Source organism: Euprymna scolopes, chromosome 19 (genome assembly GCF_053919585.1).
Source record: "Euprymna scolopes isolate OS-2025 chromosome 19, ASM5391958v1, whole genome shotgun sequence".
Lineage (NCBI taxonomy): Eukaryota > Metazoa > Mollusca > Cephalopoda > Sepiida > Sepiolidae > Euprymna > Euprymna scolopes.
In genome coordinates this window covers 75,090,103-75,110,480 of record NC_136500.1, presented here as the reverse complement: position 1 = coordinate 75,110,480, position 20,378 = coordinate 75,090,103, and the positions used below count along the sequence as shown (strand labels likewise).

Here is a 20,378-nt window from a genome sequence, read left to right as displayed (position 1 = left end):
CCATCCACACGTGTTTATAGCTAGTAGTCACCGGGGCAAAAGAAGCCGATTACAGGAGAAAGACAGGGCAAAGTCATCAGTGTGTTTGCGTGTTGTCGTGGGTGAGTGTAAGCTGTATCGGCGAGAGTAGTCCTGTAGAATGATAAAGTTTGTGTGGGTACAGCACATGCAAATAAATCGAGGGTGTCTACGTCATGGGGGCACAAGTGTCTGCAGTTCGTCAGAGCATTCACCATTAAAATAATTGTAGAACAGGCAGAGAGATGCAACGTTTCGTCGATGGGACAGAGGCTGAAGCTTAGATGCCAGTTCAGGGCCTATCAGATTGGTGACTCTCTTTTGAACCTTGTCTAGGAACGAGAGACTAGCAGCAGATGCACCAGCCCAAACGTGACAACAATACTCCATACATGGGCGAATGGTGGCCTTATAGAAGTACAGGATACTTTCAGTTAGAAGAGAGCCATTGTTAGCTCGTAGTACTCATATTCAGCCTGGGGCAAAGTCTGCTCCCAGACAAGGTCAGGATCAAAGAGGATTGAGAGTTTCAGATTTCACCTTTTATATACTCTGTTACGTGATTGAGAGCTGGCTTGTGATTGGACAAGCCAAGAGGAAATGGATTTCAAATCTCGAATTATGAGAATTAGCTTCTGCCTGTTTGTAGCGATTGTCGGTTACTACATGTGTTTCTTGGCAATACTCAAAGATGCTATCATTGTTAAAGATGGCCTCTACCAGAAGCATGTACCACACCACAGCACCACATTACTGCCCGTCGTAAGTGATCATATGAGAACCTCTAATAACTACTACTACTATGACTAATAATAAAAACACAACTTAACAATCCAATTGATGGGGGGTATCTCTTCTGTTTTCTACAGTCTCTTTTTCTCATAAAAGACCTTGCTTGTCTTCCTCTACTTTATCTTTATTTCTATCGAAGATGCTTGACTGAGCACCACTCTCTGGTTTCTCCTTACAAGACATTCACAGCAAGAACTCGTCTTATCATCACAGCTGAAAAGAGCTTTCTGTTTTTCGTCAATGTACTTTGTGTCAGGCGAAATTTCTGTGAATAGAGATTTGTTTTTTAAGAACATCCCATTTGTGGGACATGTTGCCATCGTACTGCTTCCCTGCAAACTACAATATGGTCGTCTTCAAATCCAATGTCAGCAAATACTTATCATAAACCTTCCCCATAGGTAATCACATTTTGTTCATTCCACCTACCATTTTTAATCCTCACATAATCTTCCATCATTCAATCGATAATCTAACCATTACCCTCAGATAGATTGATAAATGGTGATATTATATATATTTACTAGCAGTTCAGCCTTGCTTTGCTTGGGCCCTATGTACTGTTCATAACTTGCCCTACATGTGAATACATATTATGTAAGATTTCAAATGTTTAGACCAAAATTTGTCTGAAGTAATTTCGTAGAAACTGCAGAGGTCAATATTTTTTTATTCTGACCCCAATTTTGACCCCTTAACATTTATTATTTTGGTTTCAAATCACAATAAAAGTTTTACCCATGTCCAAGTTACCTACATCTAAAATTTCAAGTGTTTAGATCCGAAATTGACAGAGAAATTTGGTAGAATCTGCAAAGGTCAACTCTTTCAACTTTGACCTTTTGGCGGCCAAATTTTTTCCCAAACTGATTAAAATGTTTGCTGCATGTCTGAATACTCGTTATGTATAAATTTCAAATGTTTAGATCCAAAATTGTCTGAGTAGCTTGCTAGACACAACAAATTGCAAAACTTGTGAACTTTGACCTCTTGGTTGTTCAAATTTTCGACCCAAACCGATTAAAAAGCTTGCCCTATCTCTGAATACCCTTTATGCAAAGTTTCAAATGTTTAGACCAGAAATTAGCTGAGTAATTTGGTAGAGACCGCAGAGGTCAAATTTTTTAAAACTTTGGCTCCAAATTTTACCCCTTAACATTTATTGTTTTGAGCTCAAATCAAACTAAAAAGTTTGATCCATGTCCAAGTAACTTACAATTAAAATTTCAAGTGTTTAGACTTAAAATTGACGGAGGAGTTTGGTAGAGTTCTCAAAGGTCAAATTATTGAACTTTGACTCCTTCACAGACAAATTGTTGGCCGAAAACCGATTAAAAAGATTTTCCCAAATCTCAATACTCTTTATGTTAAATCTCAAGTCTCTAGACTGAAAATTGACAGAGTTATTTGGTAGAGAAATGTACCAACACACACACACATTTTCACTTATATATATATACTAGCATTTCAGCCCAGCGTTGCCCGGGTGTTTGGATGTGTATGTTGAGCAAAAAAAAAAAAAAAAGTGGTAGTAGGAAGGCAGGCTCGAACCCGTACCGCAAAGGAGGAAAAGAACGGAGTAAAACCTAACGTTTATGCTGTTATGACCACCGCCAAACCGGAAGCGACATTTTTTAAAATTAAGCCTAGACAATCTAAAGGAGAGGATAACTTTAAAAAATATCGGCGAAAAAAGTGACCCCCCTCCCTGTAGAAAAGTGCCTACTTGAAGGGGAAGATATTAATGTTTTTAGCCAATTTTTCGATATTTGTCGTATGAAAGGTCGAACTTTAAAACGATACTGATCTTGGTAAAATCCGTCGCTTCTATTGAAGGTTTAAGGCAGACATGCAAACAGACATACATACACACATTTATATATTGGTAACTAAATATTTTCGACCCAAACTGATGAAAAAGCTTGCCCTATCTCTAAATACTCATTATGTAAAATTTCAAATATCTAGACCAGAAATTGTCTGAGTAATTTGGAAGAGACTGCAGAGGTCAATTTTTTTAAAAACTTTGACCCCTATTATGACTCCTTAAAATTTATTGTTTTGGGGTCAAATCAAGTTATTAAGTTAGATCCATGTCCAAGGAACCTATATCTAAAATTTCAAGTGCGTAGACCCAAAACTGTTGTAGGAGTTTGGTAGAGTTCTCAAAGGTCAAATCGTTGAACGTTGACCCCTTAATCGCCAAATTTCTGGCCCAAAACATATCACATCGATTTTCCCAAATCTCAGTATCCTGTATATCAAATTTCGAGTCTGTAGACTAAAAATTGACAGAGTTATTGCGTAGGGAAATGTACACACACACACGTTCACACACACACATATATATATATATATTTTTTTTTAAATTTTTTTTTAAATTTATTTAATTATTTATTTAAGAATAAAAAAAAAAAAAAAAAAGAAAAGAAAAAGAAATAACAAGAGCAATAAATACGACACTGTATTCGGCTTCTTCCAAGTCCGGAAGGTATTCACTGAGGGTACGGTTTTGCAAGTTCACCGAATTATTGTAAGGAAAAGAAGAATTTCCATCGCAAGATGGCAGTTGACAACAAAGTGTTTTACGTGAAAATATTTTCTCCTGTTGCTAAAAGTAAGTGTTTTGATACCTATTTTTGTTATTTATTTTTGTTACAACGCCTCAGTCTATTAAATGTCTTTATATATATATTTTTCTCAAGGCTGTAGATTTTTGTTTTAATTTAAATCTCAAAGTACGCCAAGATAAACAATATTGGTAAGTTTTATTTTCTAGAGAAATGTTTATTTCAAAAATGTTTTTATTGTCAAGCTCTCGTTCTTGCTGGTATTTTAAACAAATATCGCAACCAGCGACACAAAAGGGAATCTAACTATTTACAAATAAACAAGCTCTTTCTTTACATTTTTTTTTTGAGTCCTTTCTTTTATTCGCCCCCCCCCACGAAAGTCTAAGATTTTTTTTTCTTTAATCATTACTTTATTTTATTAAAAAATTCGGTGACCATCCTTATGTCTGTTTATCGCCTCTAATATATATATATATAATTTCCTATTATGCGAATATTCATTGGTACTTACTGAGAATAGGAACCGTGTTAAAAATAATGGGACTTTAATTTTAATTTTATATAGACAAACCCAAAACTGATCAATTGGGTAGATTTCTTAAGTTTATCAGTATCTTTTATTTTCGAGTTTGCCTTTCAAACAAAAACAAACTACCCCCCCCCCCAAAAAAAAAATTCTTATCCAGGTGGGTAAGAATAACCTATTTTGTCTTTGGTTTCTTGACCACGTTTTCTGTTTGTTTAAAGAAAAATGCCTAAATAACTCAAATATTCTATTTATTCTAAATATTGGAGTTTCTGTACTTTCACTAAAGGTCACTTGCACGGGGAAGGGGGGGGTCAATGTGCACTGGTTGTCCAACCTGCAAAGGATGTTTATTCCGAAAGCCGTTCTTAACATGAGGTTGGGGGTGTTTATTCCTAAAGGCATTTTCTTATTTTCAACCTCCCCGTAATCAAATTAAAGGCAAGTCTTCGGGTCGTCCCCCAGTGCACTTCCACCCTTTCACTTAACAATCTAATAGACAAAAGGGTTCTCATGTTACTTTTCTTTTTCTGTCGCTCATATGCCTCTTCCGATTTCATAGCAGCTGACCGACGGGACCGCTGACCGGCATAAATGTTTTCTTTTTGTCCGAAATGGACATAAACAATGTTTATCTTATTAAGTTTAACTTATTTCATATTAATATAAATTATTGCATATTAAAAATAATTTAATCAAAAGTTATTTCTTTGGAATTTAATTTTTAAATATCTTTAAAAAAGTACAATGACACGTACATGCAATAAAACTTATAGCGCCCATGATTTTGCCCCCCCCCCCAAGTTTCCAATTTTTGTTTTAAAAGATTAATCTCTAGGGAAAGTAAATTTTTTTTTTTTTTTTTTTTTTTTTTTTTTTTACTTCGTTTCCATCTTAACATTAAAAGTGGTATATAAAGAAGAAAAAAATTGCTTTCACAGTGGCTCAAAACTCAGAAATTTAGCTAAATTTGAAAGCTTTAAGAAAAATTTAAGAAAAATTAATTGTAAAAAATATCGTGAAAGATTTAAGGAAAAAATATATCAATACTTATATTTTATTAAAGAACTGCTTATTTGTTCAATGTGAACAATTTAAGAATTTATTTAGATCACTACACTTATTGTTTGTGTAGTTGAAAAACTAAATTTGGGGTTATTTTATGCTCTTTGCATTTTTCCTACCTCTCGGATTAATATCTATCAGTTATTTTCTTTTATAGCATTGCACAAAACTGCATATTTGTCTATATGTCGTTCGAAAATAAAAGTAACCAAATATTCTAACTTTACAAATTTTTTTTTTAGAAAATCTTTCAAGTCAAATCATTATTTTCTTTAGAAATCTTGTATGACGGAGGAAAACTTAAAGAAAACGATTCTTACTTGAAAAGGTTACTTGGTGCCTTGGGAAAATATCAGGTTCACGCGTTTTTTTTTTTTTTTTTCTCAAGTAATAAAATATTACTGGTGACTCTGAAAATTTATATCCTAATCTAAATTTAATGCTATATTTTTTTTAGAAATTTTAAATTCTTTTGTAAAGAAATGAGAATCAAATATGAACACTTTTTCATTCATAAAAATATATAAACATTAATTTCAAAGACACTTTCAAAACAATTAGTTCTGACTAAAATACATTGATTTGGATATTTTCAATACGGTATGTTTGCATTCTATTTTACAAATAAATTTTTTTTTTTTTTTTTTTAAATTTATTGACTTTTTGCAAATACAACTTTAAACAATGACTTTATGTTAAATCTTTTCTAACTCTCGAATATCTTGCAAGAAAATAAATTCAACTTATCTCCAATTTCACAATGTCTATTGCCCAAAAAACTTTAAATTTAAATTACATAAGAGATCAGTTTGTGTCTTTCACTCTGTTATTATTCTGAGTGAATCTCTGCATTCTTGTATAATTTTCATAAGAGAATTTATGTAAACAATTTTCATAACAAAACTATTCACTGAGATGGAAAATTAAAGTGTTGAGCCAAATCCAATTTCACATCTGGAGAGAAACTTGAATGCCTACTATTTTTGAGTGTTTAAAGGCCTTTGTACAGGGGTTTGTCAAGACAACTTGGCATGAGTTTACTTTTTGCTATGAGTAAACCCTGACTAAATATTCAAAATCTCACAGTATTCATGGCCCAAATATGATCTCAGTATGACTAACCTACACTGGCTTTATTTTTTAATGGTGCACCTACTCCAAGTGATGTTACCTCCAGTAATAGCATGAAGCTGGATACTCCACCTGACGATGTATTCTTGTTCTGGAATCCAGCAAGACTAAGAGACCAAAAATAAAGATAACATTTTAAAATGATCTATTGGGACGAGAGATAATAGGAGGCTAGCACTTGATTTCTGAAAACTTTGAAGTAAAGTGAAACGAAAAGAAAAAAAAAGCTGCTTAAGTCTTCAAATTGTCATTTGGTAGTGTTTACAATTTAAAACTGTCACTCGACTCCAATCTATAAATAAAATGACACTAAGGTAATCATTCAACAGTAGACAAAAGGTCGTCAGCCCATTTTCAGATGAAATTTTGAATTCATTGAAAAATAGCAATAAATTTTATAAACTTTATTTTATACTGAGCTTTTTATTTTAAATGATATAAAGCCATTAAAAAAAAAAACTCTGAAAAGATGCAGAAAATCATGTAAATTGATCAAGAAGTTTTAACTAAGAAATTTTTTTTTTTTTTTTTTTTTTTTTTAGCGATTCATATAAGTCATAAAACTGAATTTGATCTCGATACTTCGAATTAAGTTGTCTCCCCCTTATTCATGCAGGATCAAAAACATGGCCAACCAAAAATCTGCACGTCTCACTTAGTCATAATTTTTTAATTAAAAAACAAAAACTACTTGATGAATTCATGCTAGTTTTGAAATACATTCTGTGAAGAGTACGTACACCATGAAGGTTTTTCTGTATTTAATTAATTTAGAATGCTTCGAAATAATAAGCAACAAAAGTTGCTTATGCAGAGGTACCCAAATATATTTTAGAGTATTTTAAAGTTAAATTCAAGTTTTACAATGTCTTCTTTATTAAACTAGGTGAAAGTATAGAATAGTTACAAAATTCTCTCCGATGTTAAGAATGGGTTTCTAAATGTTATTACACCACTGTACCTTCTCTGAACAAGTACAAACAAATCCTAAATTTTAGAACTTAATGGGGGATCAATTTCACAAATTTAATGTAAAAAAAAAAAAAAAAATGGTGCTTTTGCAGAAAGCATAAACAATGGAAGGGAAATAACCGAGTCCAAATATTTAAAAAAAATGATTCTTAAAATGTTAAGATTTTTGTTCCTTACAAGAGCTGGTTGAGTTTGAATAAAATAAAATACATATTATATACGTTTGAAGCCAAAACAACACATTACAAAATAAACAGACATTTATTTTGTTTGAAATTTATATTGAAATTCATAAATATATTTCGAAGGAAACCTTCTTCTGCTCCAACAACATGGCAAAAAGACATACTGAAGATGGTTTCCTTCGAAATATATTTATGAATTTCAAACAATAAATGTCTGTTTATTTTGTAATAATGCGTTGTTTTGGCTTCAAACGTATATAATACGTATTTTATTTTATTCAGACTCTTAAAATAGTTAAATTTTCTAGAATTCATTGTGCTAAGGGAGATAACTCTGATTTGTTCAGTAATCATACAAGATTTGGGACGCTAAACGCAACTTTGGGGATTAAGAAAATATACACAAAAGAACGGTGCCGGTGCGACTATTTATTTAGTTTTAGTAAAGAAATGTTAGTTTTGAAGTATAAATTTCCATTTTTTTAGACACTTAAAGTTGTATTATTTTTTAAAGAAAATTACTATTAAATTATCGCCACATTTTCCTTTTGATGTTCAATATTAGACTTTTAAACTTAACATTTTTGGAGTTTATTCGGAATCTGAACGAAAACTGAATTAAATCTACTTAATTGTCATACCGAAATTATTAAAAAAATCTAATATTTATGAAAAACGGTAAAGTATAAAATGAATTAATATTTTTCAAAGAAACTGCAGATTACACAAACAGAATTCCAGAGTTATTCACTTGGTTACGTTACATTTCAAACTAAATGACTGTTCAGTGAATTGTGAAATCCGGTAAGTACATGTTTTATGTAATGTGGTAATGTTACTAATTGTGACATGACAGTTAAGTAAATAACATTGCGGCCGACGTACACGAGTGCTACCCAACTAGCGAAATATGCATCGCCTCCGATGTTGAACGTTGTTCGATTGAGGGAGAAATCATTATTTTTATAAGGAAAGAATATTTTGGGGGGTGGATATTGTTTATGTAATTATTAACAGGAAAATTGAAAGTCAAAATGGAATCTATTTTTTAAATATTTTCAAGTTTAAAGTTTTACGATACCTGCGTTATTTTCTATTTTTTAAGTTCGATTGAACTTTGTTAAATCCGACAAAAAAAAAACAAAATGAAAACAAATTTGGTGCTTATGCATTTATGTTGCCTTTTTTTTTTTTTTTTTTTTTTTTTTTTTTTATGGTCTAAGTGCCTCCCCCAATGTTTGAATAAATAAAAAGCTTTAGCGTATACGTACTCTCATGGAATGTTGTAGATCGAAACACTGTGAAATGTTATTTGGTACTAGTGCACTTGTTGATCCGCGCTATTTTTAAATAGCACATTCAATTAGTTTTACGCTATCTGTTCGTTTTATTTTGTTAGGTGAAAGTACAGAATAGGTACACAACGCCCTCCCATCCCCATGTTAAGAATGGCTTTCTAAATGTCATTTCAGCATGGCTCAATAAGTGCATGAGTACCTTTTTATTTTCTTGACTAAAATAAAAACTACTCAACAAGAACACAACTGTTTTTTTTTTATTTATTCAAAAATAAATAAAAATTTCAATTGTTCAAAACTTTTTTTTTTTTTTTTCTTACCATATTTTTCATGAACATGCTCTAAAAATGTTTCAAAATTATCTAATATTTTTGCACTTTTCATGTTATAAGCTTCGCTATAAATGGCCTCATCGACATGAGACCATTTCATTTCTATAATTTCTCCCTCAATCGAACAACATTCAACATTGGAGCCGATGTATATTTCGCTAGTGGACGTTGGCCAACATTGCTGTTAGTTGAAATTAACATAAAAATGGATGCATTAGTTTTAATGGAAATTCAATTTTTTGACTTAAGATTTTCATTCTTATTCTAAAGAAGCACCAATTAAAAATTTTAAATAAAAATGTCAAAGTAGTCATATTTTCTTTTCTGTCTTTGTTATTGCATCTACCTTTAAATCATGACTTTTTTTAAATAAGTCACGTCGATTTTTGAAATATTTTTCTTTAATGTTTTCATTCCTTGAAAAAATAATTGTTTACTACAATTCCTTGAAGTTGCATTGATTTTGGCATCCTAAATTCTTTGAAAAGAATTTCTCTTGGTAAAATGGAGTTATCTCCCTCGTCACAATGACGAATTCTAGAAGAGCTCCAAATCCTTGACTTTTCTCGATTAAAAAGTTATTGGCCATTGGTATTTTTCATGTATACGTTTTTTAGTAAAAGAAACTTATTTTTATCTTGTATTTTTTTTTCAGTAAGTGCACAGAAAAGGTTATTTTTGTAAGGAGATTGACCATTTTATTTTGATTCCACAACACCAGTACCCTCTTTCAGAAATATCCAAATGATCCACTAATACACTAGTTACTCCATGAAACTGATCAAATGGAGTTTGTTAATATCCTCACCTTAAATGTCTGGCTTTCAACCCCAACCCCTTTAAAAATAAAGCCAACAAAGTTCCTTTCATTAACCTTCTGGAGACAAAAAAGAAATTATCAAAATAACTTGTAAAGAAAAAATAAGTGGCTATCCCCCCCCTTTTATCTTTTAAGATAAAGGCTAAACAATGATCATTACAAATATTGCAAAAATATGGTCAAAACGGTTTGGATTTTAAAAACTTAACACATTTGCATTAAATTACTTGAAAAGCAAAAAATAAATTTTTTTTTTTTTTTTTTTTTTTTAATCTAAAATACTCCCACCCAATATTTAAGTGTATTAAATGCAAGATAAAATAAGTTTCTTAAAAAAAACAAAAAAAACAAACTTTATGCAATAAATAAAAATATAAAACAAAAAGTATGACTTTTTATTACTGAACATAATTTGTTTTTTAAAGATTAGCTTGAAAAATCCGATTTCAAAGATGGTGGTATGAGAGATTTTTATTTAATCAATGTTATTAGCATTTTCTTGAAACGATAAAATGAAAAGTAGTCCGGAAAAATATAATTACCCACTTTATAACAAATAGAAAACAGGTTGAGTTTGTTAACTTGAGCCTGTAACCTTTTTAGTCAAAGACAGGGAACTTATTTTTTCTCCAAGCTACTAAAAATACTATTTAAATACAAACATGGTAAACAAATTTTCTTTACCTTTTTGTATTTACCTTTTCTGTAAAAAAAAAAAAAAAGTTCCTCGTTCTTTTAATTAAGAAATTATAAACTTTTTTTTAAGTTAGCCGCTTTGCCTCTTTCTCAACTTGTTTGAAGGGCGACTCTTCCGGTCTTGTGATTGCAATCGGAATTAACCCTTTTAATTAACTTTAAACAGACGTTTTTCATATGTATTCTACTGTTTCGTATATATATAAGCCATGCGTTGCTGTGGCTCCATTTGTTTTAATGTTCTCAATATTTGTGGATACACAATATTTTGAGGTGTTCCTTTTTCTGTGCAGATGTAGGGATTCTCATTTTCCAACTGTAGAACATGCAACAAACTTGTCTGTGAGAAGCAATTGGTGTAGATGTAAGTTACACAAATGTAAAAATTGTCCCTGAGCTTTAATGGTTAAATCGTTCACTGCACATTCTTCCTGAGGTTGAGGGGAAAACATGACGGTTTAATTTTACTATAGACATGTGAGCACACACTGGAAAATCTTGTAAATTAAAAAATTTAGCTGATTTTTTTTTTGGTATAAAAGTATAGTGTTTTATCAAAAATAAATATAGAAACATTGAAAAAAAAAAAAACTGTTTAAAGAATAAACCAACAAAGTAGGAGATCGATGATAATTTGGAAGAAAAGAATGTAAAAATGTTGTAGGATAAGTTTGGTAAACTTTTTTATTCAAATAAATATCCTTATTTTGGCACATTTTTATTTATTTTTATTTTACTTTTTTTTTTTTGCTGAGAAAAATATTGCTTTCAAATATAATTAATGAGAATATTTGTAAACATTTTTGGTACTTCATTATTGTAGCGAAATTTGGAAATCAAAATATTTCTCTTTTCAAGTGAAACGAATAATATCTACTGAATTGCCATGTTGCAGTAATGAAAATATCCAAAACTTACGAAAACGATAGAAATTATTAAAGAAAATAGTTTTCAAAGAAATTAGAAATTTTAGCTATTTCCTTTGTGTTTGCATCACCTGTCACATGACAAAACATCAATGAAATCATTTTTTTCGTTGAATCATGGAAGACTTAAATGATTGTGACATGACAATTAGGTAGATAATATTGCTTATTGTTGAAATCGACAAAAAATGTAGGTAGTTTTTTTTTTTTTTTTTTTAAATAAAAATCAACTTTTTGGCTGTCAGATTTTGCTACAATAATGAAGCAACATTTTTATCAGCCGACCTGTACAATGAACCCCCCCCCCCCCGTGTGTGTGTGTGTGTGTGTGTGTGTGTGTGTGTGTGTGTGTGTGTGTGTGTGTGTGTGTGTGTTATTTTTTTTTTTTTGTACTCATGCAGAATTTGACCTAGATCCTCAGGATTTTTTTTATCAATTATGGTTCGGGCTCAACTGGTAGTCACTGGATTAAGCTGAGCAAAGTAACACATTTCAAAACAAACCGGAAAGAAATAGAAAAACAACAAATAAAAAAAATAGTGAAAACCTAATGTATATATCTCCTTCAAACACTACAGTGTTTAAATATATGGTTAAGTGGCAGTTTTAGTCATTTAGCATTGCTTTAAAGCTTCACCACTCATTTTTCAACCAAATTTCAAACAGTTATTACAGTTTATAGATCACCTCAGCTATATTGTGACAAATTTCAATTTTCGTTCAGTAAAAAAAGTTATGAATTTTCTGGTGTTCAAAATCGGAAAAAAACATAAGGTGAGCAACGTTTTTTTTTTTTTTTTTATTTGTTTCTGTAGCAACCATGTCACTTCTGTGACTACTGTTGCTACTAATTCATTGCTATCACGAAAAGTAACAAGTGAAACAGAATGAAAGCATAAAAGGGAGATAATTGGGATTTTATTGAAAGCAGACAAGTGCCGTACATTGTTACATATGTGTATGTTATGTTTATGGGGGCAAAAAATAACACTGAAATTAAACAAAGAACAAGTGGATTTATTGGAAGCCTGGATAAATCATGGATTACAAGAGAAAAATGCGAACATGAAAAGTAATATGGTTAAGCTTAAACATGGGAAAATAAAGGACTTTTTTTTTTTTTTTTTTTTTTTTTTTTATTACATTTTCACCCCAAACAAGGCACATTGCCACTTTGATATAGGGGGCTACTATCAGGGATATAAGCTACAGGGGTACTATGTGGGGAGTTGGGCAGCAAGATGTTGGTTCACGTTACACTTGAACTTATGCATGTCAGTACAGTTGGAAGCAGGAACCCAGAAGGAAATTCTAATGTCTAGCGGTTTTGAGGAAGAAACTACTGGAGTAGAAGGCTCTCTTACAGTTAGGATCTCAACTGTGAAGGAGTGTGATTTTGCTGCTTGTCGGGGTTTGTCGGTTATTTTCGTCGAGGGGGGGGTACAAGTGCTTGCAGTTCGTCGGAGCATTCACCATTAAAGTGCTTGTAAAACAGGCAGAGGGATACATTTTGTCAATGGGACAGAGGCTGAAGCTTAGATGACAGTTCAGGATCTATCGGGTTGGGGACTCTTTTGAACCTTGTCTAGGAGTGAGAGGAAGTAAAGGACTAGTTAAAACTAGAAAAGACAAGGACAAGATATTCTAGTAAAAATAAATTTATAACTTAAAATATTGCAGCATTAAGAATTAATTATATAATGTTATAAATTGAATTAAAAAAAAAAAAATTCTTAATGCTGCAATATTTAAGTTATAAATCTATATTTTTTACTAGAATATCTTGTCCTTTTCTTTTCCAGTTTTAACTAGTCCTTTACTTTTCTATGTTTAAGCTTAACCATATCACTTTTCATGCTCGCATTTTTCTATTATATTTTTTCCCCTCTAAGCTGCATTTTGTATTTACTTTTATTTTTTGCAATTTTTATCTTTTTTTTTTTTTTCCAAGAAAAGATGGATTTTTTTTTTTTTTTTTTTTTTCTACCATAAATTAAGTGGAAGTCTTTATAAAGAAAACTGGTAGTAAACAAGTTTTATAAGAAAAGATGTATGCTTTTTATGGAAACTGTAAATTGTTAGGTGAAAGTATAAAGTTTTTAAAATTTACAAATTATTTTTTTGTCAACAGATGTTAATAAAAAAAAAAATAAACAGAAATACCTCTCAAGAAATAATTAAAAAATTACATTTTTATACAAAACAAATATTTTAGTATTTCAACATTCAAACCATGCTTGGTTTAATCTGGTGATTGCCAGTTGAGCCCTTTTCGTAACTGACGGAAAAGTCAATATTTAAAGATTTTTAGGGGTTGCTCAGTTTCTAATACAACGTAAGTAGATATAGAAGTTTGGTTTCGCAAAACTTATAACTTAGTGAATTAATGTTATTTTTTGAGGAAAAAAATTATTTTTGAATATAAATTCCCTAAATTATTTCACTCTAAATAATTTAGGTGACTGAAATAGGAATCTCATTAGTCACTGAACGAATAGTCAAATTCCATTTGAAGTCTTTAATTTCCTGAACAGTAAAAACATGTCCCACAATATTTGCTTTGCTGCTAATATCCATTTTCGAAGAATTAACGGGAAAGCGACCACACGTGGTTAATTAAAATGTAATTTTAATCAGTGTGATTTTCAATAATCGCATGATTAAATTTTACCCATTTAAAATTTGTAATACATTTCTAATATACCCATATTGTTCATTTTCATAAATATAAACATATATTTACATTAAGTGAGATAATGATCGTGACCATAAGAGTTCCTTTTAGTGATTACGTGGTCTGAGGATATTTGTACAATAGCAAATCTGCCTATAAAACTAAACAAAAAAAATTCTGTAGCCATTTATTTTAAATTTTGTCTGTATATATTCATCTTACAGCGTAAAAAAATGTTGCAAAAGATTGTTTTATCAATGTCACGTGACTGGTAAATCATTGATATTTTTCCATATAGAAATGCCAACATTTTTAAAGAAAACCACATAATTTATTAAATAAAAATTAAGTATAATGCTATTTTTATAGAGATATGGGTATGATGAAAATACTACACCAAAATGTCGAAACAATCGGTCCAGTGGTTTAGATTATCGATTAGTCACAAATATACATATGTATCTCCTTCACATGCGATACTGTTACATTGTATCACAACTCATCAGTGTGGTTAGACTAGCACCTTTCCCTAGCCATGGCTCTAACCATTGCATTGACAGTTGGCAGCTTTAACCACCAGACTAAGAATCTGTACTTGTAAATGATTCATCAAATGTCTATTAAACATTTGCCCAACGCAGTGCTCTAGCTGATAATTTGTTTATAAACACAGCGGGCTTCGCTTAATTGCTAAATTAAGCAACGAGTGAAATGCATTTATGACAGTGCTCAACCGAAAGGAGGGAGGGGCTTTGATACTGTTATTCACATACAGTACTGTTTATATGTATCCAAACTCATGTGTATATGTAGGTATGTATATTAGCTGGTTGCCCGGCATTGCCTTGGCATAAAGTATGCTTAAATATATTTTGATTAATGCATATTTCAAATTACTATATTTGACTTGATACATAGTAATGATTTAAAGTTTAAAAAGACTTGTGCGCCACCACTGAGAATCGAAACCAAAACGTTTAGCTTGATATACTTTTTTCCTTTGACATTAATGACTGTACTATGAAGACATCTTTACTGGAAAGATAAAAATTTAAACCTGAACTAATAGCTATTACATCACAAATGCATATTCGAAATGCTGTCGTTCGACCTTCACTTGGCAAACTTCATTTTTTTTTTAATTTTCACTTTTGCACAGATTTAAAAAAAATTTTTTTTATTTTTTTACTCTGGCTAAAACCCAAATATAAAGTTTCACATGGGTTCAAATACCCTATATAAGTTTCATATCTGTAGACCAAAATTTTTTAAACAAAAATATATACGCGTGTTTACTTAAACATTTTATGCAAATATTACACAAGTATAAATCTGCTAGAATATCGGCATGAATATAATTACATATAATAGTTAACTAAAGATGATCACCTCATAAAACCGAAAAACTAATAGGGAATTAAAATGAATGTTTAAACAAATATGCAAATTAGCTTGATCTTTTGCTAGTGAATACAATTCAGCAACCCATGTTATATTTTCTTAAATAAATAGAAAAGGTTTTTCATATATCAATACACAAAAAAAAAAGCCATACTAGCATGGCTACCCGGTGTTGCTTGGGACTGTATAAGACAATGAGAAAAATGGAGTTGATTCTGAACCTGTTATTCTTAGGATAGAGGAATATTTGATGTCAATGTATCTTTTTTTTTTTTAATCTCTAGCAAAAGAATATTTTACCTATGCTAGGATGGGTATTACACAACATATGTATGAAATAATTTTACCTTCCCTAGGACTGGTTATGTAAAACACATTTAAAATTTTACCTACCCTCGAAAAATATGTATGAAACATTTAAACATGCTCTCAACAGGTATTGTACAAGATATACTAACTAATTTCTCTTCCCACTAACGCTATCATACTTTTCAGAAAAATCTTCTTTTTAGAAGATGGATCAGTTTCTGAACATAATTATTATGTCTCTCATGTAGTTGATAATATCTTCCTAGTAAGCTCAAAAAATAAAAAAAAATAGGAGGCATTACTTTTGGAATGCCTCTCGTATAGTTATCTTTCTAGGAAGCTTCAAAAGGAAAAAAGGTATTACTTTTGGAATGTTTCTCATAGTTGATCACGTTGAAAAATAGACACACACATAGACAGTGAAATCTAGATAATTTTTTTGGGAGTATTGTCAAAACCAATTTATGACTGAAATAAGATTTGACCAATATTTTAATTTATAAAAGATGAAAAGTTAAACTAAACACCCTTAAGTAACTGATATTAAAATAAAAATCGCACTTAAAAGGAACAAGAACAGTAACAGAAAATAATATCAAATAGTTTAACCTTTCTATTTTTATCAGAAAATATTTAAATATAGATCAAATCCTATTTTGGTCACCTAAATTGGTTTCAACATTACTCAGTTTATTTATTTTTAAACTATATTTTATTAAAAAAAAAAAAGCTATTCTATGAAAGCCAGATAGACCCATAATTTTTTTTATACCACACCTGTTTAAACTGAAATACGCTTATAACAATATTATTTGGATCTATATATATAAAAAAAAAAACCTTAAACTTGACATATTTCCATTCTCTGGTGGTCAGGCATGAATGCAGACCACAATTTTATAGTTCTTCAAACTGAAACCAACATCAAAGTACTTACATGGACAGATATCAAGTTTTTGTTAAAATTTGTGGAATGTTTCCATTCTACGAAGGTCAGGCGCGAACACAGACCCCACAATTTTATACCATCCCTGTTCAAGCTTAAAAATACTTATCAAAGTATTATGCATATCTATATCAAAAACCCTTGTAAAAGTTTGCTAGTTTTTTTTTTTATTTCCATTATTTGGAGACCAGGCGTGTATGTAAGCTCCACAAATTTTAATAAACCACCTCTGTTCAAGATGTAACATACCCATTTTTGCTTCTTGATACCTCTTCTATCATTGTATGTGGTCAGTTTAGTATAATAGTAAACCATATAGGAGCCTATTCGTGTAGACACACGCACAATTAGTGTGTCTACATTTAATCACATAAATCAATATATGAAGATATAATTTTGTATAAATTTTCAGTATTTACTTCAACATTACTCAATACATAGGTAGAGCTAAGGTAGTAAGTTGCGAAAATATAGCAATTAAGCTACACAATATTCTGCATTTCATTCTCGTGAGAATTCATCAGGCATAAGCTTGTGTAGCTTAATTGCCATATTTTCACAACTGTGTGTTTCCTTAAATAAAATTATGTAAAAATTGAACTTCGTTTGTAATAAAACTTTAAAATGTAAAAAAGGAGACCGAGTGATCAAGGAACATAAGTATTTTTTTTTTTTTTTTTTTTTGACATCTGCACAGTCTGGTTTTTATTCTTTGACTGTTTAACTTAGACAAACAAAACTTTTGTATGAAATGAAGATTTATTGCGGTTTCAAAGGTTGAAAATTTGTTCATGAAGGATTAAAATTAAGTCCTTTTTACTTAATTTTCTTATTTAGTTAAAATAGTTGATGACCAGAGGGTTTCAGGGATGGGAGGGGGTCACTTTGATTCCTACATTTTTTTAGCCATATCTGATCTGCTTTGAAGCTCTGACTCCCCCCCCCCCCAACATGTGATTATTTCCTATGTAATATCGACACCTGCTTCCAGCATGTTTTGTCTAGGGGGCTAACCCGTGACAACCCCACCTTCTTCACACTAGTTGCACTGGTTCTATTTCCGTCTGCCGCCTGGTTATCCCGACATGTACTTAATGTAGTGCTCTCAATCTTACACCGCTGCATTTATATTTGTCCTCTATTGGCCCCATAACAGCAGAGTTACTATCTTTTTAAGAGTATATCTGAGAAAATAGACCACATCCTGTCTGGACATCCCTCGGCTAACATCCACATCTAGTGACTTCAACGTCCATAATGTGGAATGGCTGACCCACTCAAATAAGACAGACAATGAGGGGAGGTTCTGTTATGATTTTGCCATTGCTTATGACCTCACTCAGATTGGTAGCGAGCCCACCCATGTGCCCGATACTACAGGTCAGTATGCAAGCCTTCTAGACCTTTTTCTCTTCACTTCCCCTGAGTTATGTTCATGTTCCGTTCTTTCTCCTCTAGGATCCTCCAACCACTCGTATCGGTTAAGATAAAAATGAAATTTAATAAGTCCCCAGACATACCCCTCCACCGTACTGTATACCGATACTCCATGGCTAACTGGGATAGCTTCTGTACATTCATATTTGATCTACCTCTGCATTCCATGTTTAAAAAGGATGTGTCCTCTATAATATCAGACCTGACCGAATGGCTAATTGTAGGCATAGACCGATTCATACCATCTAAAAAATTCCAACAAAAACCTATAGTTCTCCCCAGAATGTGCTGTTGCCATCGCGCACAGAAATCACTTTTTCCATAACTACCAACGTAATAGATGCACTGAGACTAAAGCTGCTTTCAGGAACGCCAGCAACCACTGTAAAAGAGTAAAAAAAAAAAAAAATGCAAGAGAGCTATATGCTCGGTCTGTTAAATCCAAAGTAGCTGAGCAGCGGCTTGGTTCCCACCAGTTTTGGCAAATAACAAATAGGATCCTGAACAGAAGTGTGCGTTCTATCCCAACCATTATCAATGGACCTGAGGTCATCTCGTCAGCATCAGACAAGGCCAAACTATTTGCCAAGAACTTTGCAGCTAATTCTACCCTATGTGATGAAGGCCATCAACTCCCCATATTTCCTCCTATAACACAGAACACGCTAGGGAACTTACAAATATCTGTGCATGGTCGCCAAGCTAATCAAGAACCTTGATTCCAGTAAAGCAACTGGCCCTGACGGCATCCCAATTATAGTGTTAAAGCTTCAACCAGAACTTGCTCTGATAGTTACAAAACTGTTTAAGCGTTGCCTTAAGGAGAAGTGCTTTCCAACACTATGGAAAACCTCATCAGTATGCCCTGTATTTAAGAATTCAGGTGATAAGTCATCTCCCTCAGTACAGACCAATAAGTCTCCTGTGTCATAAGTTGCTGGAATCCATATTAAATAGAGAAATAGTCAACCACCTCAGCAGAAATAACCTTAGTGACACGCAATATGGTTTCTGTTCTGCAAGATCTACCGCAGATGTGCTAACGGTTGTATCTCATAGGATTAGTGAATCTCTTGACAAAGGCTTCTTTTCTAGGGCAATTGCTCTTGACATATCAAAGGCCTTCGACAAAGTATGGCATAAAAGCCTACTTCAGAGGATTTCCAGCTACGGTAGAACTGGAAATGTTCTCTCTATCATTAAATCATTTCTTTCTGATAGGCTCATAAGAGTAGTGGTCGATGGACAAAAATAAGGAGCCTGCTGTAATAATGCTAGAGTCCCTCAGGGGTCCATCCTGGACCCAACTCTTTTCCTGATATACATCAATGATCTCCCTAAACACATACTTAAATCATTCGTTGACATTTATGCTGATGACACGACCATCTATGGCAACACATCAAAGGCTGTAAATGACAAAGTTCTCTCTGATTCTCTCTCTCCTCTGATCTTGAGCGCAGGGTTCAGTGGGGGAAGACGTGGCTGGTTACCTTTTAATGCATCTAAAACCAAGCTCCTATCTTTACATCATCAATGCTCTGATACCCATCTGGCATCAATTGAAATGCATGGCTCTCGTCTAGAAGCCCCATGTTTTGACAAGCTTCTGGGCTTGATCATTACTCCTGATCTGAAATGGAACACGTACATCAAGTCTGTTGCCAAGGTCGCTGGAAAGATAGTGGGATCCTTCTACCGCTCCAGAAGATATCTCACTACTGATGCAATTCTCTATCTATATAAAAGCCAAGTACGTCCAAGGATGGAATACTGTTGCCATATCTGGACAGGAGCTGCTAAAAATAGCCTATCCTTCCTTGACAGAGTACAAAATAGACTTTGTGGCTTAGTGGGGGATGCCCTTTTCTCTTCCCTGCAACCTCTCTCCCACAGAAAAGACAGGTGCTTGTCTGAGCTCCAATCTCTAGTCCCCCCTCGCCAATCTTTTATGAAAAACACCCGTCTAGCTGAAACCACTGTCAAAAATTTCACCCACTCTTTATCTGTGCCTAAATCAAAACGTAGATTCCATGAACAAAGCTTCTTTCTTAGAACTGCACGCATGTGGAACTCTGTTCCGTCTGCCTACTTCCCACTTGACTACAACCTGGATGTCTTCAAGTCCAACGTAAACTAATTCCTGATGAACCACCCCCTTAAGTAGACACTTTTATTAAATCCCCACACTACTAACGTACTGTACATGGAATAACCCTTATCCCTGAGTGGCATCCGGGCCTTGATAAGTGGTGATCACCTTTTTTCTTTTTTTTT

The 20,378-nt window shown here is 32.4% G+C and overlaps 1 protein-coding gene across 1 annotated transcript in view; it reads left to right on the top strand.

The window, feature by feature from the left end:
* The first annotated feature begins 3,308 nt into the window (after window positions 1–3,308).
* LOC145239754 (uncharacterized) overlaps window positions 3,309–20,378 on the top strand; it is a 33,524-nt gene continuing 16,454 nt past the window's right edge. The window contains exon 1 of the mRNA XM_080103162.1: window positions 3,309–3,427. Coding sequence (XP_079959288.1) covers window positions 3,373–3,427 — 55 coding nt within the window. The 5' untranslated portion in view covers window positions 3,309–3,372. The remainder of the gene's footprint in view (window positions 3,428–20,378) is intronic.